Source organism: Rhincodon typus, chromosome 6 (genome assembly GCF_021869965.1).
Source record: "Rhincodon typus isolate 14 chromosome 6, sRhiTyp1.1, whole genome shotgun sequence".
NCBI lineage: Eukaryota > Metazoa > Chordata > Chondrichthyes > Orectolobiformes > Rhincodontidae > Rhincodon > Rhincodon typus.
In genome coordinates, this window is record NC_063337.1 from 23191603 (window position 1) to 23212313 (window position 20711).

At 42.7% G+C, this 20711-nt stretch overlaps 1 protein-coding gene across 2 annotated transcripts in view; it reads right to left on the bottom strand.

The window, feature by feature from the left end:
- gpr143 (G protein-coupled receptor 143) overlaps positions 1-20711 on the bottom strand; it is a 63541-nt gene that overhangs the window by 30685 nt on the left and 12145 nt on the right. For both annotated transcript variants that reach the window (XM_048598175.1, XM_048598174.1), the window contains exons 2-3: positions 10651-10757; positions 10451-10545 (exon numbers count right to left, since the gene is read on the bottom strand). In XM_048598175.1, the coding sequence (XP_048454132.1) occupies positions 10451-10545; positions 10651-10757 (202 nt within the window). The remainder of the gene's footprint in view (positions 1-10450; positions 10546-10650; positions 10758-20711) is intronic.

The window sequence follows — 20711 nt, forward strand, 5'->3', positions numbered from 1 at the left end:
CCTGTTCTTCCTCCCACCTATCCCCTCCTCCCACCTCAAGCCGCACCTCCATCTCCTACCGACCAACCTCATCCCACCCCCTTGACCTGTCCGTCCTCCCTGGACTGACCTATCCCCTTCCTAACTCTCTACCTACACTCACTTTTCCTGGCCCCATCCCCGCCTCTTCGACCTGTTTGTTTCCTCTCCACCTATCCTCTCCTCTATCCCTCTTCTATCCGCCTCCCACTCTCTCCCTATTTATTTTGGAACCCCCTTCCCCTCCCCCTTTTCTGATGAAGGGTCTGGGCCCGAAACGTCAGCCTCTCTGCTCCTACGATCTTCAAAACAAGCAGTTTGTTTTTTCAAAAAAGTGCCGATTGTCACAACCTTTCAAGATATAACCAGGCTCAAATTAATTTCCATAATTTTTGATGGTAGCTTCCATAACCCTTTCTACCAGCTGAGACCCAAAGGAGGAAGGAGTTTAGCAATACGTCTGTCAAGATTGCACCCCGGTCCCAACCTTATTGTTGCTAAGTCATGACTATATCATGGAGTCAGACAGCCAAATTTTATGTTTTATTGGCTAAGTCCGAGTTGAATTGCTTTTTGGAGTGTTTTTTTTTGCCACAAGGCCTAGTGAGTTCTCTTGCCATATCCTACCAAACTCGCCACATTAATTTCCTACGTTACCCCATGGTGTCTCTCACATCCAATTTCTGCCTCACCATCCTGGCTTGGAAATATATCACTGTTCCTTCAGTGTCACTGGGTCAATGTCCTGGAACTCCTTTCATAACAACATTTTGGGTGTAACTCTACCAAATACACTGCAATGATCCAGGGTGACAGTTCATCACCACCTTCTCCAAAAGAGTTAGGGATGAGGGGTAAATGCTGACCTAGCCAGCAACCCCTCATCCCATGAACATACAAAAGAGACGTGAAATAGCCAAGTGTAAATATGGGTCAGACATTTTGCTGCAGACAGATGCAATAAGTAATAATGATACAATGGGTTTGATTCTGACAAAAACTTTGCACATCAAAGTCTCATGACAAAAATCCAAAATAAGATTGCCACACAACCATCAGTATATCACTGATAGCTCATTTCCAGTCCCCCTGGTGATGGCATCTTTTCCTCTACCTAGCATCTAACCCATCAAGAGATTTCACATCCAAACCATCACAACATGGAGAAGGCCACAAAGCCTGGAACAAATAGGTGACAACATAAAATTACTCCTTGACAATACTGCATGGGCTTTACTAACAACTAAAACCTTGAACTATAAAGAAGTTGACAGCAGTAGTACCAGTTTATAGACTATTCCAGTGACAACCTAAATATTTTCCTCAGCTGGCTTCATCAGCAGGGCTTCTCTTACTGTAAAGCAAAAATAATCACATTTACTAAACAACCCGCAGATGAAGAAATTACCAACAAGGTTTCATATTTTATAACTTTTATTTTAAAATGCCTCGGAATCAACATAAACATGAATTTTCTGACAACTTTGTATGTGCTATAAATTACTCAATGCAAATACGACTATCTGACAAGATTACAGGCATTTGTATCATTCTTACACAAGTATAGCAGCAGGCACAATCTCGTAGGACAAATCTTCTGATATGGGGAAGAGGCCTCTGACTCAACTAACATTATCAATGCACCTTGGGACCTGAAAAAGTGCCTGCGTATGCACATTTAGAGTCATAGAGGTTACAGCATGGGGACAGGTCCTTCAGCCCAACTTATTCGTGTCACCCAGTCTTCACAATCAAACTAGTCCCATTTGCCTGCATTTGGTCCATATCCCTCCATACCCATCCCATCCATGAACCTGTCCAAATGTTCCTTAAAATGATGAAACTGTACTTGCCTCCACCACTACCTCTGGCAGCCTTTTCCAGACACTCACCTACCCTCCATGTGAAAAAAATGCCCCTGTGGATGTGAATATAGGAGTTATGGTTAGTAAGTTTGCAGATGACATCAAAATTGGACATGTAGTGGATAGTGAAGCAGGTTACCCCAGGGTACAACAGGATCTTGATCAAATGGACCAATGGGTCAAGGAGTGGCAGATGGAGTTTAATTTAGATAAATGGGAGGCACTGCATTTTGGAAAAGCAAACCAGGACAGGACTTATACACTTAATGGCAAGATCCTGGTGAGTGCTGCTGAACAGAACTTGGAGTGAAGGTTCATAGCTCCTTGGAAGTGGAGTCACAGGTAGATAAGATCATGAAAAAGACATTTGGTATGGTTGCCTTCATTAGTTAGTACATTGAGCATAGGAGTTGGGAGGTCACATTGAGGCTATACAGAACATTGGTTTGGCTACTATTTGGAATACTGTTTTCAGTTCTGGTCTCCCTGCTATAGGAAGGATGTTGTGAAACTAGAAAGGGTTCAGAAAAGATTTACAGGGATGTTGCCAGGGTTGGAGTATTTGAGCTATAGAGACAGGCTGAATAGACTGGGGCTGTTTTCCCTGGCGCATCGAAGGCTGAGGGGTGACCTTTAGGTGTATAAGGTCATGAGGGGCATGGATAGGATAAGTAAACAAGATCTTTTTCCCAGGGTGGGGGAGTCTAAAACTAGAGTGTTTTTGGTTTAAGGTAAGAGGGGAAAAGATATAAAAAAAGAGACCTAGGGGGCAACTTTTTCCACGCAGAGGGTGGTGCATGTATGGAATGAGCTGTCACAGGAAGTGGAAGAGGCTGGTAGGATTACAATATTTAAAAGGCATCTGCATGGGTATATGAATAGGAAGAGAGTTTAGTGAATATGGGGTAAACGCGACTAGATTTACATAGCTATCTGGTCAGTATGGATGAGTTGGACCGAAGGTCTGCTTCCACGCTGTATATTTCTATAACTCTGTATCTCTTTTGTATCTCTCCCCTCTCATCTTAAATCTATGCCCTCTAGTTTTGACTCCCCTACCATAGGGAAGAGCTGTTGGCTATCCACCTTATCTACGTCTCTCATGATTTTATAGACCGCAATGCTTAGACAGAAAGTTAAGACTTCGGATTGCTGGCTTTATCCTGTGTGATTACAATGGGGGCATTGAGAGCAGATGATCAGAACAATGAATGCTTGGGCTGCCTGTATGACGCTTCTTCTGGCTTTTATACTGATTTACTTTTCATAACAGGCATAAATCCAGTAAAAAAAATCTCAGCATTCCATTGGAGCACAAAGCACTGCAGCACCCTTATCACTGACAGGGCTCATGTCTGCTAGCACACAGATCAGTGCTCACCACTTCCCCCATTTCTTCAGTGTCACCATCCTGGAATTCCCTTCCTAAGGGCATTGAGAGTCCACCTACAGTACATGGACTGCACCAGTTCAAGAAGGAAGCTCACCACCAACTTCTCAAGGGTAATGAGGGATGGGCAATAAATGCTGGTGCAGCCAGTATCACCCTCAGTCCATCAAATAATAAAAACAAATAAATAACTGCAGATACTATTTCTGAAAAATCACTTTCTGTAGTGAAACAGAGCCAGAAGTAGCAGAATTAACAAAAGCTTTGGGACATATAAAATGTTAAATATTTGAATTAGAATTAGAATTAGAATATGGTAATTAGTGTTGTAAAAAGGGAGCATGGTTTCTGTCCAGACTCTCTCCACAATTCTTATGTTTGTGGAATTGGGCCAGATTCTCCATTGGAGATTGGGTCAGAAAAATTAGGAGGAAGCCAGTAGGTTTCTTTATTGTCTGGTCATCATCAGAAAGCAGGTATCCAACATTCACTGGAATATTTGGGCCACAGTCTTTTCATTCAGCAGCTCATCCCAAATTGAGTTTCAGAAGTTCCGAGATGGATTTTGTCCTCAAGACACCTGCAACAGCAGTTCCATGCTTTCAGACTTCCACATAGACAAGTTGTTCATTTGGCACACTCCTCGAGAACATCCTTAGCAAGCTTCATGATGCGCTTGATGCAAAAGACTCCCCAGAGACTCCTTTATCAACTCCTTTTACCTCATTTTTCAGCTGTCACTTTCAAATACATCACACACAGTTCCTTGTAAATGTGCCTTTTTTGTTTATTCCATGATGAAACTTCTTTGTCTGTGGTCATGCATTGTCTATATCTTAGCTTCAGAGTGATCAGCCAGCCAAATTTAATGGGACTATGCCATACTTGGGCAGTTGTCCCATGTCCCAGTTTGTTCCTTAATATTTGGATACGTGTCGTACACACCTGCACATGTGCATCACTTTCCTCTCCTTATGGCTCCTCTTTCGGACATCGCTCTTTCGAAAAAAGGAATGCCACTGTCTGAATAACTCCCTGGAAATGTTTCCTTCCTCTCCTGAAGGCACTGACATTGCAGCTGAGTTTGCTGCTCCACTTCCTCATCCATCAGGGCAGATTTTATAATCACAGCAAACTACAAGCCACAACAGCTGAATCCGACCCTATTCACAGTCACACTCCCATAATGACAGTCAACAAACACAGCTCGGGCAGGTTCTTCTAATTATATAGCCAGAGGCTGCTTGTCGTACCATTTACTCTCAGCTCAATTGATAGCAGCATTCAGGATCTAGCCTGCGATCTGCTTTGTCTATAAGATTTGATTTCACACAGGAACAAAGTGTTTAATGGAACTAAAACCAGATTAGTAAGAGTATTGTGCAGTATAGAATGTAGTTTGCATATACTGTTCAGTTCATCCTCCCTCCATGCCTTTGCCTCTTAAATATACATGTCTTTTCAGGATTTCGTCATCTTCTTTGGCGTCGTAGGAGGGTTTTATTCTACAGTGGCTGAACGGTCTAATCTGGGAGCTGCAGACTCTGCCACAGATAGGGGAGGTGCTGTTTATGAGGTGGATAAGTGGGACTCTCTGGATTCTGAGCACTCTTTCCATTGCTTGAACTTGTCCTCTATGTGCTCCATTCAGTGACAATGCCAAGTGTTTGCTGCCTTTGTGAATACTTCTGCTCCAGTGGCTTTAGGACAAGCAATTCTTAAGTGTCCGTAGGGAGGCTGCGAGGGTGTATTTCCTCTTTTCTCCTAGTGATCACTTACCATTGCAGAGCTCGGGATAGAGCACTCATTTAGGGAAACTTGTATCAAGCACATAGACAATGTGGCCACCCATCACAGTTGCATATGGTTAACCTGTGCTGGGGATATTGGCCTTGGAGAAGGTGCTCGCTATGGTACATGGTAAGGTCCTGGGAGTGCTGCTAAACAAACAAACCTCACCATGGTATACCTATCCTGCAGGAGATTTGCAAGATTTTGGTAAGACAATGCTGGTGATTACTCTCTAGGGATTTGAGGTGTCTACTGTACATGGTCCATGGTTCTGAAACACACAGGAGGATGGGAACCACAGCTACTCCATAGATCATGAGCTTAGTGCTAGGTTTGAGGGAATGAACTTCGAATCTTCTGTTTCTCACGTGTCTGAAGGTTGGCCTGACACATTGGAGTCAATGCTGGATTTCATCGTCAACGTTTGCTCACACTGAGAGGAGGCTGAGGTATGGGAAACAATCAATGTTGTCCATTGGCTCACTGTGGATTTTGATGATCGAGGGAGATGGGGGGTGAGGAGCAGGATCACATAACAGGAGTGCACTGGTAGAGAACCTTCATTTTCTAGATGTTTATTCTGAGGCCCATGCTCTCACAGCCCTCGGTGAATGGGTCAATGGTGGATTGTAACTTGGCCACTGAGTGTGCGCACATACAGGCAGACATTGTTTACAGACTGAAGCTTGATGGCAGAATTTCGGGTGGTCTTGGTTCTGATGTGGAGGTGAAGGTTGAACCATTTTCCATTCGTCCTGTAGGTTAGCTTTATTCCAGCAGGGTGGTTCATGGATTGGGGGGTGTGGGCGGCCGGGGCGGGGGTAGGGGGGCAGGGGTGGTGGTGGTGGTGGCGGTGAGGGGACAGCTGCAGTAAGATGGAAAAGAATGTTGGGTGTGATGACGCAGCCCTGCCTTGACCCCAGTTCACGCTTGAATTGTGCCTATGGTGGATCTGTTGAAGATCATAGCTTGTAGGTCATTGAGAACGGTGAGAATATCCCACAATCCCACAGTTTTCAGAATTGAAGGCCTTTGTGAGATTAAAGAAGCCTATACTTTTCTTGGATTTATCACACACTGAAAAACAGGCCCATCATGCCTCTTGATGGGCAGAAGTAACACAGACTCAGGGAGGAGCACTTCAACCACTGGGAGGAGGTAGTTGAGGAGGATTCTCACATTGACATTTCCTGCGACCAACAGAGGGAGATCCCTCTGTAATTTCCACAGTTGGACAGCTCACAATTACAGCATCAGAGATCTCCCAGCATGCTCCTTTCCTTCCAGATATGGGCAATAACTTTGTGGATTTGTGACAGAAGTGCTTTTCCGCTGTTAGAGTCATAGAAATGTACAGCACGGATACAGACCCTTCAGTCCAACTCATCCATGCTGACCAGATAGCCTAAATAAATCTAGTCTCAGTTGCCAGCATTTGGCCCATATCCCTCTAAACCCTTCCTATTCGTGTACCCATCCAGATGCCTTTTAAACTTTGTAATACCAGCCTCCATTCCTTCCTCTGGCAGCTTATTCCATACATGCACTACCCTCTGAAAAAGTGGCCCCATTAGGTCCCTTTTAAATCTTTCCCCTCTCACCTTAAACCTATACCCTCTAGTTTTGGACACCCCCAACCCAGGGAAAAGACCTTGTCTATTTACCCTATCCATGCCCCTCATGATTTTATAAACCTCTATAAAAAGGTCACTCCTCAGCCTCTGACGCTCCATTGAAAATAGCCCCAGTCTATCCAGCCTCTCCCTATAGCTCAAACTCTCCAACCCCAGCAACATCGTTGTACATCTTTTGAGCCCTTTCAAGTTTCATATTTTGATCCTTTAGCAAGGATTCCATCTGTGCTGGAGACCTTGTTGTTTATCAGCTGTTGGATGGTGTTGACCTCATGGCAGGTTCAGAGTGCATGGAGATGGCAGCAAGTAATGTGCCGCGGTATGGTGTCGAGAGCACTCGCATTGAAGCCTATATCTTGGTTGAGGTGGTCCTTGAATTCATTCTCCTGCAGGCATTGACCTTCAGTCTTTGAAGAGCGACTCTCCGTTTTTGGCTCTCAGTGGAGTAGGTCCCTGGGTACTCTGATTTGTAGACAGCTTTGACTGCGCTGAAGAAGTTGCACACATCACATCTGTCAGGGACTTACTGAGGCTCCTGTTCCCTTTCCATTCACCATCTGCTCTGCAGGTCACAGGTATTTTTTTTGTTGGACTTCACCTTTCAGTTCTCTCTAGGCTCGTTTCCTCTCAATCAGGTTTGGTAGATCTGCCAGTTCAGGAATGCCTTGCATGTGTGATCTAGGATTTCCCATGTCTCCTGATCATTCTTGCCAAATCAGTCTCGGTGTTTCCAGGTTCAGAGGCTGAGCATCTTCACACAGGTGCTGTCTATAGTGGTCCCCAGCACTGCAGATACCAGTCTTCAGCCAATTCGATGCGATTCACTCCACGTGATAAAGAAACAGTGGGAGACATTGAATACTGCAAAGGCTACAGGCCCTGACAATATTCCAGCAATAGTACTGAAGACTTGAGCTCCAGAACTTGGTATTCCCCTAGCCAACCTGTTCCAGCACAGTTACAGCACTGGTATCTACCCGGCAATGTGGAAAATTGCCCAAGTATGCCCTGTACACAGAAATAAAACAGGACAGATCCAACCCAGCCAATAACTACCCCAATCTACTCTCAATCCGTAAGAAGTGATGGAAGGTGTCATCAACAGTGCTATCAAACAGCACCTGCTCAGCAATAACGCACTCAGTGACACCCAGTTTGGGTTCTGCCAGGACCACACAGCTCCTGACCACATGACAACTTTGGTTCAAACATGGACAAAACAGCTGAATTCTAGAGGTGACAAGAGAGTGACAGGCCTTGATATCAAGGCTGTGTTTGACTGAGTGTGGCATCAAGGAGCCCTAGAAAAACTGGAATCAATGAGTATCAGGGGGCAAACACTTTGGTGGTTGGAGTCCTACCTGACACATAGGAAGATGGCCGTGGTTGTTGGAGGTCAACCACCTCAGCTCCAGGACATCTCTGCAAGAGAGTTCCTCACGGTAGTATTTTCAGACCAAACATCTTCAGTTGCTTCATCAATGACCTTCCCTCCATCATAAAAGGTCAAATGTGGGGATGTTCGCCGATGATTGCACAATGTTCAGCACCATTCCTGACTCCTCAGATACTGAAGCAGTTCGTGTTCAAATGCAGCAAGATCAGGACAACATCCAGGCTTGGGCTGACAAATGGCAAGTGACATTCATGCCACACAAATGCCAGGCTATGACCCACACCAATAATAGACAGACAATCTAACCAGCACCCCTTGATATTCAATGGCATTACCATCACTGAATCCCCCACTATCAACATCCTGGGGGTTATCATTGACCAGAATCTCAACTGGACTCACCACATAAACACGGTGGCTACAAGAGCAGGCCAGAAGCTAGGAATACTGTGGCGAGTAACTCACTACCTGACTCCTCAAAGCCTGTCCACCATCTACAAGGCACAAGTCAGGAGTGTGATGGAATACTCCCCACTTGCCTGGATGAGTGCAGCCCCAACAACACTCAAGAAGCTTGACACCATCCACGACAAAACTGCCTGCTTGATTGGCACCACATCCACAAACAACTGCTCGCTCCACCACCAGTGTGCACTATCTGCAAGATACACTGCAGAAATTCACCAAAGATCCTCAGACAGCACCTTCCAAACCCACAACCACTTCCATCTAGAAGGACAAGGGCAGTAGATATAAGGGAACACCACCACCTCCAAGTTTCCCTCCAAGCCATTCACCATCCTGACTTGGAAATATATCGCCATTCCTTCACTGTTGCTGGGTCAAAATCCTGGAATTCCCTCCCTAATGGCAATGTGGGTCAACTTACAGCAGGAGGAATGCAGCGGTTCAAGAAGGCAGCTCACCACCACCTTCAAGGGCAACCAGGGATGGGCAAGAAATGCTGGTCAGCCAGCGATGCCCACATCCCACAAATTAATAGAGGATTAGGATGGGCCAGGTGCTGAGGACACTACAGCTCTGGCATGTTGGACGTTGCCAGGTTGGCAGAGAGACACTGCCTGAATTGGACTTTCTTCTCAGGGTCTTTGACTCCAACAACATTGAGTCTCCTGCAGCAGAGTTTTCTCTGCCTCTACTGGTTTGGGGCCAGGTTGATGGAGATGGCAACATGAATTAGTCAGTGCTGGGTCCAGTAGTCATCAGTCATGGATACCCACATTAGCAGCCATAGGCCGACAGACAACGCTAGTCTCTCGCAATTCCTATCAAGCCCAAATTACAAAGTGATCTTGAAGACTGGTTTATTTAATGGCCTTAAGCAAAACAGACTTCAGAATAAAACCTAACAACACTTAATATAATTCTGGGACTGCAGCTTCTTTTAGGAGTTATAATTTATACCCAAGTGATAGAGAACAAATCACCACTGGGGACTAGTCATATTTTAAAAAATGTATTTAGTCATGAGTTAAAGAAGGTTTTAATGATGCAATATATTCCCCGGTTGTTCTGTTTCCAAATATCTAGAAGGCAATGCTAATGATTTCAACATTGTGTGCTACAGTATGCTGCAGTGAAATACTCAAGATAACAATTTCCAGACATTTATTATTTTTAAAGTTGTATTTTGAATTTGATGATAAATTGTAAGTTGCTTTGCATGCTTAAATTTCCCACATGAATCATAAGCACAAAAAAATGAAGACTGTAATTGAGAGAAATCACAAGTGAATCACAACTGTGATTCAGAAAGTTTAATGTTACCTTCCCAGAAATTTCCAAAAGCAAAACAAGTCTAGTGACTGTAACCTGATGTGGAAATAAGGTTATTGGGAAAATGACATTAAGTTGATCCTTTTCCAATTAATGTCAATCTCATCTCTTTGTAAAATCCTTTGTCCCTTCTCTCTTTAGGATAATTGACACTACCAATTTCTGTTTCATACTTCAGCAACTTCTCAATAAACCTGTTGCACAGCATTTTAAAAAAAAGTCCACATTACTTCCGTGCCTGATTCCAACTTTTCACTGAATTGTGTCCCTGGAATTGGTTCATTTATGATGAAGGTCTCAGTGTGCTATAACCCAGTTTCATTAATGCTCTTTAGATAAGTTGAACATTTTGAATTACTGGAGGGTGGTATTTCCTACTGATACCTCAATCATATTACAAATGTAGAGTGCTGAAACACTTTTAAGCACTGAAACATTTAGAAGCAATAAATTATAAAACACTTTTAATGCTATTACTTGTAAATCTGTGATCATTTTTAACTGGAATATACTAAGCTCCTGTAAACCTTTTGTTAATAGTTATATTCTGTAAAGTTACCTTAGCCCAGAAGATCGCTTCACAACAAGATAAGCATCCACAGCATAGTAGAATAGCCACCAGAAGGTGGCACTGTAGAACAGCTGAATCCAAATCTGCTGGGCGACAGTGACAATTCACAAACTTGTTTTAGTTGCTTAACTGGAACAAGGAAACAAATAAATATTCAATACAAAAGCTTCAGAGCAAACCCTACTCACAGCGCTGCTGACACAGAAAGCTGTCGGCCACATTTCAGTTCCATTAAGTGAGATTCTTCTAACTAAATCTGGGAAGCTAAGCCACACTGATGCCCTCGTTATTATTCCTTAAAAGAGAGAGGCATTATTTTAGACAATGTTGGACATAGAACAAAACATTACATTCAGTAGTGGGATTAGTGGGTGGTGTTGCTTAAAAGACACCAAATGAAACTTAAGGAAAATTCAGATGCAACCTAACGTATTGGGACTTCAATAGAAATTTTTTTTCCATAATTCCCTTTTTGGGATGTTGCCCTCAAGAAAGTGGTAGTGAGCTACCTTCTTCAACTGCTGCACTCCATGTGATCTACAGTGCACATTCAGTCCTGTTAGGAAGGCAGTTCCAGGATACTGAAAGTGGTAAAGAGGAAACTGCAATGTGGTTCCAGGTCAGTGCGGTGTGTGGCTTGGAGGGTAACTTCAGGCATCGATGTTCCCATCCATCAATTGCCCTTCTTCATCTGGGTGGTAGAAGTGACAGGTTTGGAAGATGTTGCCAAAGGAACCTTCATTAATGACTGCAGTACATCTTGTAGATGGCACACAATGAGTGGTAAAGGGAGTGACTGCCTGCCAGCCAGCCAAGTGGGTTGCTTTGACCCAGAAGGTATGGAGTTTCTTGAGAGATGTTGCTGAACCCATCCAGACAAGTGGACAGTATTCCATCATATTCCTGATTTGTGCATTGGAGATGGCAGAAAGGCTTTGGGGTGTCAGGAAGTGAGTCATTCACCACAGAACCTCAGCTTCTGACCTACTCTTGTAGCCACTGTAATTATATGGCTGGTTCAGTTCAGTTTCTAGTCAATGCCAATCCCCATCCCCAGAATATTGACAATTGGAGATTCAGCGACAATAATGTCACTGATGTCAAGGGGAGATGGTTAGATGCTCTATTTGTTCGAGTTAGCGAATGCCTGCCATTTGTGTGTCACAAATGTTACTTGCAACTTGTCAGCCCATGCCTGGATATTATTTGTTTTTCCTCATCTGGGCACAGGTTGCTCACATTTCTGTGGAGTCTGTTTGTGCAATGTTTAGCACTATCAGTGAACATCCTCACCTCTGATCTGATCCAAAAGGTGATGAGTGCTGGTCATAAGACAATGCACAGAGGAACCCTTGCAATGATATCCTGGCAAAGGGATGATTAACCTCCAACAAACACAACCATCTTTCTTGGTACTGGGCTCACTCCAATTCACAAGACTCCTTTCGCGCTGCTCCCCGTCAATTTCAGTTTTGCTAGTTTCTTGATGCCATACTCTGGTGAATGCTGTCTTGATGTCAACGGCAATCACTCTCACCTTTTCAAGACTTCAACTCCTTTGTCCTTGCTGAGATTAAGGCTGTAATGAAGTCAGTTGTGTTCCACCAAAGCAGACTGGGGGCTCATGAGCAGGTTTTTGCTGTGCAAGTGCTGTTTGAAAGCACTTCAAATGACCCCTTACCAACACTTTGCTGATGAGTAAAGGTAAACTGAGGAACTGGTTGGATTTGTTCTGTTTTTTGTGGACAGCACATGCTTCAGTAGTTTTGAAAGTGTTGTAGCTCTACTGTAACAGTGTATCTGAACACACAGCTAATTCTGGATGTTAGTGTTAAGATTCTGAGTACACTGTGAGCGTCACTGCTTCACAATGCCATACAAGAAGTGTAAACGTTTCATTTTATCACCAAAATAATCGACTTGTTTCTCTTTATTACTGTTATCCAGAACAACAGACTTTCAATGGTTTTTTAAATATATTGAAAAATAACAACTTGGTCATTAAAAACAAACTTATTCTTTAAAAAGTGGCAAAATGAATGATCAATTAAAGCTACTATGCAGACATAAAATGTTAAATATTACTTTTGATCCCTCCACATTCACACATATTGATACACAGTCAAGACAAAATGATAATATCTTTACAGAGATATTATCAGTTTAGGGGAAAAAAAAAGTTCAGGGAAACAAAACCACAACAGCCTTGAGGCTCAAAAGTGCAAACTGACAGAATAGAATACTCAGGTAGAAGGAGAGTTAGACCTAGATCTTTAGATTGAAACTTTTCTCTTAACTCTTTAATAACATTGTGGGATACTATTTCACAATGCTCTATCTTTTCATACAGTTCTAAGTTCCAAAATGTCACATTGTAAACCCTCGAACTTAAAATTGTCCAAACTTCTATCTTCCAGTTTTTCATAGTCCATGTATACTTGTTTCTAATGTGAAGCAAAAGTCTTCAGTACTGCCTCCAAAAAGTTGTCAGGGTCCCACAGTTTTTGCAGTGCCTTCTGCCATTTCTTAATTGCATAGAGCGAATCAAATTGGCTGACAAATGGCATTACGATGCTGGGGATCTTAGAAGGAGTCAGACACAGATCAACCTCTCAGCACTTCATACTGAAGAGGTTTGCAAACGTTTCAGGCTCATCCTGTGCACTGTTTATGATGATACTTAGCCCGCTGCCACTGATGCCTGAATGTGGCTGTACTGCAAAGTTTGGATCTAGTCTATTGCTTGTGCGATTACTTAGTTAAGCATATGACATATTACTTCCACTTGTCGGCATACAAGAAGTCCTGTTTTGCAGCTTCACCAGGGTGACAGTGGTTAGATGTGCCTGGTGCTGCTCCCAATATACTCTCTTTCAACTCTTTTTATTGAACCAGATTTCATCCTGTGGCTTAATGATTACGGGAAATTTAGGGACGTTTCAAGCAGAGATGTTCCAGATCGTTCTCGGAATGCTGCTTGCACTAAAAAACCATTAACCAGCCCGTATAACCTCTGTGCAGGAATTGGTCATCAATCCACCAACAAGAAGGAAGGTCAAGAATCATAGAGAGAAAAGAGATCATAGTTAAAAGATGAAATTCAGTATAGCAGGAAGTCAGGCAAGAAATAAAAACAAAGTGCTGCAGAAACTCAGCAGGTCTGGAAGTATCTGTGGAGAGAGAAACAGAGTTAATGTTTGGAGTCCAATATGACTCTTCTGTGGAACTGGAAAGCAGCTTTTATTAATTAACAATAGTTCACATTTTGTTACCGTCACTCAGGAGTGAGGAAAGAGACATTATTTTATGCATTTATATTTGCGGTTTGCCTCTCCACATTTACCTTACCACAGTTTAAATCAGCATTTGCAGTTTCTCAGTGTAACAGTTAACAGCCAGTTTACTGGCATAATAAATTGCAATTTATTGGGTTTAACCAAAGGCAGCATTTCTTGTCTATCCATAGTTGCACATAAGGTAGTGTGGGCCCTTTTTCTGTGAAGTGGTGCCTGTTGGGGCATAGATGGGCACGGAGCCCGTTATGGAGACACCACCCCAACCTGATTTCGAGCAGAGCACAAGGAGGGAGGTAGAACTCTGTTTAGTTATATTTTAGTAACTTCTGTAACTCAAAATGGCACCATGGTGACATGTTACTCTTATCACTGTTTTTATTTGTTCAATACAAGTGATAATAAATCATTCAGTTCAAGTCAGTGATAGCCCCATTACCTCAGTCATAGAGTCATACACACAGAAATGGAACCTTCAGTCCATGCAGACTGTAATCCCAAACTAAACTAGTAGCACCTGCCTGTGCTGGGCCCATATCTCTCCAAACCTTTCTTAGTTGGACCAATGGGTCTATTTCCGTGCTGTACAGCTCTATGTACTTATCCAAATGTCTTTTAAACGTTGTAATTGTACCCATATTCGACACTTCCTCTGGAAGTTCACTCCATACTTATTAACACACTGTTAAAAAAAATGTTGCCCTCCCCCCCATGTCCTTTTTAAATCTTTCTCCTCTCATCTTAAAAATATGCCTGCCAGTTTGGAACTCCCCCACTCTAGTGAAAAGACATCTGATATTCACCTTATCTATACCACCACCTCCAACCCCCACGATTAGAAGGTTATGGATTTCACTTCCACTCCGGGGACCCAAGCACTTTACTGCAAAATGAAGGAGTAATGCAACGTTGGGGGTGCCCTCTTTTGAAAGGAAATATTAAACTCCAACCCCATCTTAGGTAGATGCAAAAAAAAAAGTGTTACTTTGAAGAACAGGGGCGCTCTCCAGTGCTTATTCCTCAACCAAAACCTAAAAACAGATCATCTGGTCTTTTATAGAATTCTGTTTGTGGGAGTTTGCTGTGCATCAACTGGCTCTCACATTTCATACATTAGGTCAGTGACCAAGCTTCAAAAGTATGTTGTTGGGTATCAAATGCTTTAGTTCTCCCCTAAGGTTTCTGACAGGTGCTATAGAAATGCAGGACCTTTTTCTCAAATTTCAGCGGTCTGCATTGTGTAGGCAGTCCTACACTGATACATGTCAGGTGTCCATGACATTGAAAATAAAACAAGCGCAAAATATTGATGTTGCTGGAAATCTGTGTAGTGATTGGAGCCAGGTGGATCTCATTGACTGGGGCTATTAACCTGGGCCAATCACGGAGCCCTGGGAAACAGATATAAACAGGAGATTCAGAGAGTCTCCTTACTTCAGGGACTGACTCTGAGTTAGCTGGTCACAGCTAGCGTACTGCACACATGTAAATAAAAGGAGACTTGGTGATAGGACACCAGCCTCTATGCAGTTATTTCATCTGAAACAAATTTAAAATTTTGTGGAGAGAGAAACAGAGTGAATGTCTTCAGAATTCAACATGGAATTCCATTGCAACTTGTAACCACAACTCATATTTTGTTCAGATGAAGGGTGCTGGTAAGGATTCTGCTATTTGTAGCTCTTCTAGACCCATCCAGAATGCTTCCTACATTCTGAAAACCAGAATATGGGTGTGATACTCACAGATTTCACATCAGTTTCCTTGCAGTAATGTCCAAAAGAATGCATGGTAATCTAGCCCTGCCCAAATTGGGTGCCAGGAGCAGAGTCTCACATAGATATCACTTTACAGCAGAGCAGCATTTACTCCACTCTGAAAAATGGACCTCCATTTTAAATGCAGATACATCATTCCTTACTGTGGTTCACAGAATTGTTACAGAACAGGAGGTGGCCATTCGGCCCAGTGTGTCTGCATCTGGTCTATTACCTCGTTCCAAGCTCTTTCTTCCCCCCAGTATCCCTGCACACCATTTCTATCCAAATAATCATCCAATGCCCTCTTAAATGCTATAATTGAACCTGCCTCCACCATTTCAGAGCATTTCATACCCTAACTACTCGCTGTGCGAAAATATTTTCTCACATCACCCTAAATCATTTTTTTAGTCCGGTCCACTCATGATTTTGAGAACCTCTATCAAGTTTCCTCTCAGCCTTCTTTTCTCCCACTTCTTCAACCAATCCTTGTAACTGAAGTTTTTCATTCCTAGAACCATTCTTGTAACTTTTCTGAATTTATTCTACTTCTCCTGCTTCTGTATGACAAGAAATATTATAAATTCATAGATACAATCACACCGTACAACTACACAAACTGGAATCAATATCCTTGGATCATGATGAGTATTTGATCCCAGGAGCTTATATGAAGCACTGCAGCATAGTGCTTATATCATCCAGAAACATATAGTTGATAAAATTACATTCAGGCAAGTAAATAAATACACAGAATAAAAACTAGCATTGGCAATGGAGACCATGAAACTGCTGGACAGTTGACAGGATGATGCAAGTCTGTTATTTCTGCAGTGCCAGTGATGGACACTGGGAACACCAAACACAACAGTGTTATGAAGTTATCTAGTTGGTGTAAAACCCATCTGATTCACTAATTAATGGTAGGTAACGAAATCTGGCATCCTTACCTGGTCTGTCCCACATGTCACTCCTGACCAATAACCAAGATTGTTGACTCTAAAACATCACCTGAGACAGTCAATAAATGCCAGCCTTACCAGTGATGCCCAATCGCACTTTTAAAATGTTATCTACTTAAATGCAATCAGAACAAACCAATTTAATCCATTGTATTGATAGATACAACAATGCTACCTTAAAGTTATTTCAGCTATATTTTAGACTTCAGGATTTAGCTGTATATATAGTTAAAATTAGCAGCAAATTGGGTCAACAGGGGTCAGAAGGCAAAAAGGCAAAATTCATGGCTCTTTAAGTGCACCTAATATTCAGTACCAAATTAGTGAATTAACAGCAAAAAAAATAGAGATTTATGGATATGATTTCATATCCATTACAGAACCATCATCCCAAGGAGATCGAAGCTGGGAACTAAAAATGCAAAGGTATGAGAGTTTTCAAAAGCGTAGGCAGGAAGGATAGGATGCTGGAGACAAAAAAGACTGCAGATGCTGGAAGCCAGAGTTTATAGTTGTGAGGCTGGAAATGCACAGCAGGTCAGACAGCATCCGAGAAGCAGAAACATTTTTGGCCAAAACCTTTCAGATGGTGGTGTAACTTTGTTAGTACAAGTTGGAATAAGTACAACCGCAACAAATGATCTTGATCAGAAGATGCAGCATCATTATGAATGGAGGTAAACCATAACAAAGGGAAGATGACACTGTTGGGTGTAGTCTACAGGCCCCTCGATCTGTAGCCAAAAGGTAAGAGAGAGGGAATAAATCAGGAGACAATGATAGATTGTAAAAAGGCTGTACATTAATCATGGGTAACTTTAATCTTCATTTAGATTAAATTTAAATTGCAGAGGTAGCTAGGAGAAAGAATTTATAGTATATTCCCAATATGTGTGTTGTGGATACAACCAGGGATCAGGCTACTTTGGATCTGATAATGTGTAATGAAGCACATTTAATAAGTGATCTCAGAGTATTCAATCCCTTCGGAAACAGCGACCATAACAATAATTGAAACTGAGTGTCACTTTCTGGAGAGAGAATCTTGAGTTGGAATTAACTGTGCTAAAGACTTAAATAAGGGGAAATTATGTCTGAAACATCCATTTGAGCTCTTTGAGGAGGTAACAAGCAGAATAGATAAAGGGATACCAGTAGATGTAATATATTTGCATTTCCAAAAGGTGTTTAATAAGGTGCTGCAAATAAGCTACCAGGCCTGCTCCCCCCCACCAAAAAGCTTGAGAAAGACAGCTTGGGAACTTGGGGAAGTTAGTGGCGATATCTTGGAGACAGTCCATATCACAGTAGAGGAGGTGTTGGAAGTATAAGAATGTAAGAAGATGGATAAATCTCCTGATCAGATATATCCAAGAGCACTGCAAGAGGCTAGAGAAGAAATTGCAGGGGCCCTGGCTGACATTTGCATCATCATTAGCCAGAACTGAAGTCCCGGAAGACTGGAGGGTAGCGAATGTTGTGCCCTTATTCAAGAAGGGCTGGAAAGAAAAACCTGGGAATTATGGACCAGTGAGCTAACATTTGTGGTAGGTAAGTTACTTGAGAAGATTCTGAGAGATAAGATATACATGCATTCAGAAAGACAGGGTTTGATTAGGAGTAGTCAGCATGGCTTCATGCAAGGGAGATCACGCCTCACAATTTTGTCAGAGTTCTTTGATGAAGAAGTGACCAGGAAGGTTGATGAGGGCAGGGCAGTAGATGTCGTCTACATGGATTTTAGTAAGGTCTTTGATAAGGTTCCACATGGTAGGCTGCCCTGGAAGGTTAGATTGCATGGAATCTAGGGACAGCTAGCAATTGGATACACAATTGGCTTGATGGTAGGAAGCAGAGGGTAATACAGTAAGGATGCTTGTCAGACCGGAGGCCTGTGAATAGTAGTGTGCCTCAGGGGTCGGTACTGGGCCCATTGCTGTTTGTTATCTATATCAATGATTTGGATGAGAATGTACAAGACATGATTAGAAAGTTTGCAGATGACACTAAAATAGGCAGTATTGTGAACAGTGCAGCAGGTTATCAGAAATTGCAGCAGGATCTTGATCAGCTGGGGAAGTGAGCCAAGAAATGGTAAATGGGGTTTACTATAGATAAGTGTGAGGTGTTGGATTTTGGAAAGTCAAATCGAGGTAGGAGTTTCATGGTGAATGGTAGGGCCTTAAGGAATGTAGTGAAACAGAGGGACCTTGGAGTTCAGGTGCACAGTTCTCTGAAAGTAGAGTCACCAGGTAGACAGAGCAGTGAAGATATTTGGCACACTGGCCTTCATCAGTCAGGACATTGAGTACAGAAGTTGGGAAGTTATGTTGTAGCTGTACAGGATGTTGGTGAGGCCACACTTAGAGTATTGTGTTCAGTTTTAGTCATCTTGCCATAGGAAGGATGTTATTAAACTTGAAAGAGTGCAGAAGAAATTTACAAGGATGTTGCCAGAACAAAAGGGACTGAGTTATAGGGAGAGGTTGGACAAGCTAGGACTTTTTTCTTTAGAGCATAGAAGACTGAGGGTGGAATCTTATAGAAGCGTATAAGATCATGAGAGGCATGGATAGGGGGATAGGGTGAATGCACTCAGTACTTTTCCCAGGATTGGGGAATTGAGGACTAGAGAGCATCAATTTAAGGTAAGGGGGAAAGAATACATGGGAACCTGAGGAGCAACTTGTTTTTTTTTAAAACACAGAGGGTAAGCTGCCAGCAGAAGTGGTTGAAACGGCTACATTAACAACAACATTTAAAAGGCATTTAGATGAATGCATGGATAAGAAAGGTTTAGAAGGATAAAGGCCAAGTGCAGAGAAATGGGGTTAGCATGCATGGACATTTTGTTCAGCATGGACCCGTTTGGGCCGAAGGGCCTGTCTCCATGCTGTGGGACTCTCTGACTCTTCTCTCAGAGGGCAGTGAATCTGTGGAAATCTTTACCACAGAGAGATGTTGAGGTCGAGTCATAACATATACTCAAGACGGAGATAGAATTTTTAATGAGCAAGGGAATCAAGTGATATGGGGAAAAGGCAGAAAAGTGGAGTTAAGGATTATCAAATCAGGCATGATTTAATTGAATGGCAGAGCAAAGACTGAATTGCCAAATCTGCTCATACATCTTATGGTGTTTACCACACTTACATACTGAACAAAACAGATTCCTTAGTCCAAGGCACAAGCCAGGAGTGTGATGAAATACTCCCCACTTGCTTAGATGAATGCAGCTCCAACAACACTCCAGAAACTTGACACCATTCAGGTCAAAGCAGCCTGTTTAATTGGCACCACATCCGCAAATATCCAATCCCTCCCCCCGCCAATGCTCAGTACACACTGCTGCTACTACCACCACGACCACCACCACCTACAAGATACACTGCACAGATTAATTAAAAATTAGACAACACCTTCCAAATCCACAACCACTTCCAACTAGAAGGACAAGGGCAGCAGATACATGAGAACACAACCACCTGCAAATTCCCCTCCAAGGCACTTGCCATCCTGACTTGGAAATATATCACCATTCCTTCACCATCACTGGGTCAAAATCCTGGAATTCCCTCCCTAATGGCATTGTGGGTATACCTACAGCACACAGAAAAACAGGAAAAGTAGTCCATTCAGTCTTTTGAGCTTGCTCCACCATTCAATATGATCTTGGTTGACCATCCAAATCAGTACCCTGTTCCCATTTCCTCCCCATGCCCTATGATCCTTTTAGCCCTAGGAAATATATCTAACCCCTTCTTGAAAATATTCGGTACATTGGCCTCAACCACTTTCAGTGGCAGAGAATTCCACAAGCTCATCAGTCTCTGGGTGAAGAGATTTCTCCTCATCCCAGTTCTAAATGGTCTGCCTCAAGATCCTTAGATTACGAACTTCTGGTGCTGGATGACATGGACTGCAGCAGTTCAAGAATGCAGCTTATCCACCACGTTCTCAATGGCAATTAGAGAAGGGCAATAAATGCTGGCCTAGCTAAAGATGCCCACATCCCATGAGTGAATTAAAAAACATCAATTTAGGTTTGGTCAGTCTGTGCGTGTAGATACCAGGGGTTCACTAAAACAACACCAGTATAAATGTTTCAGAGATAGTAGGAACTGCAGATGCTGGAGAATCTGAGATAACAAGGTGTAGAGCTGGATGAACACAGCAGGCCAAGCAGCATCAGAGGAGCAGGAAAGCTGACGTTTCGGGTCTAGACCCTTCTTCA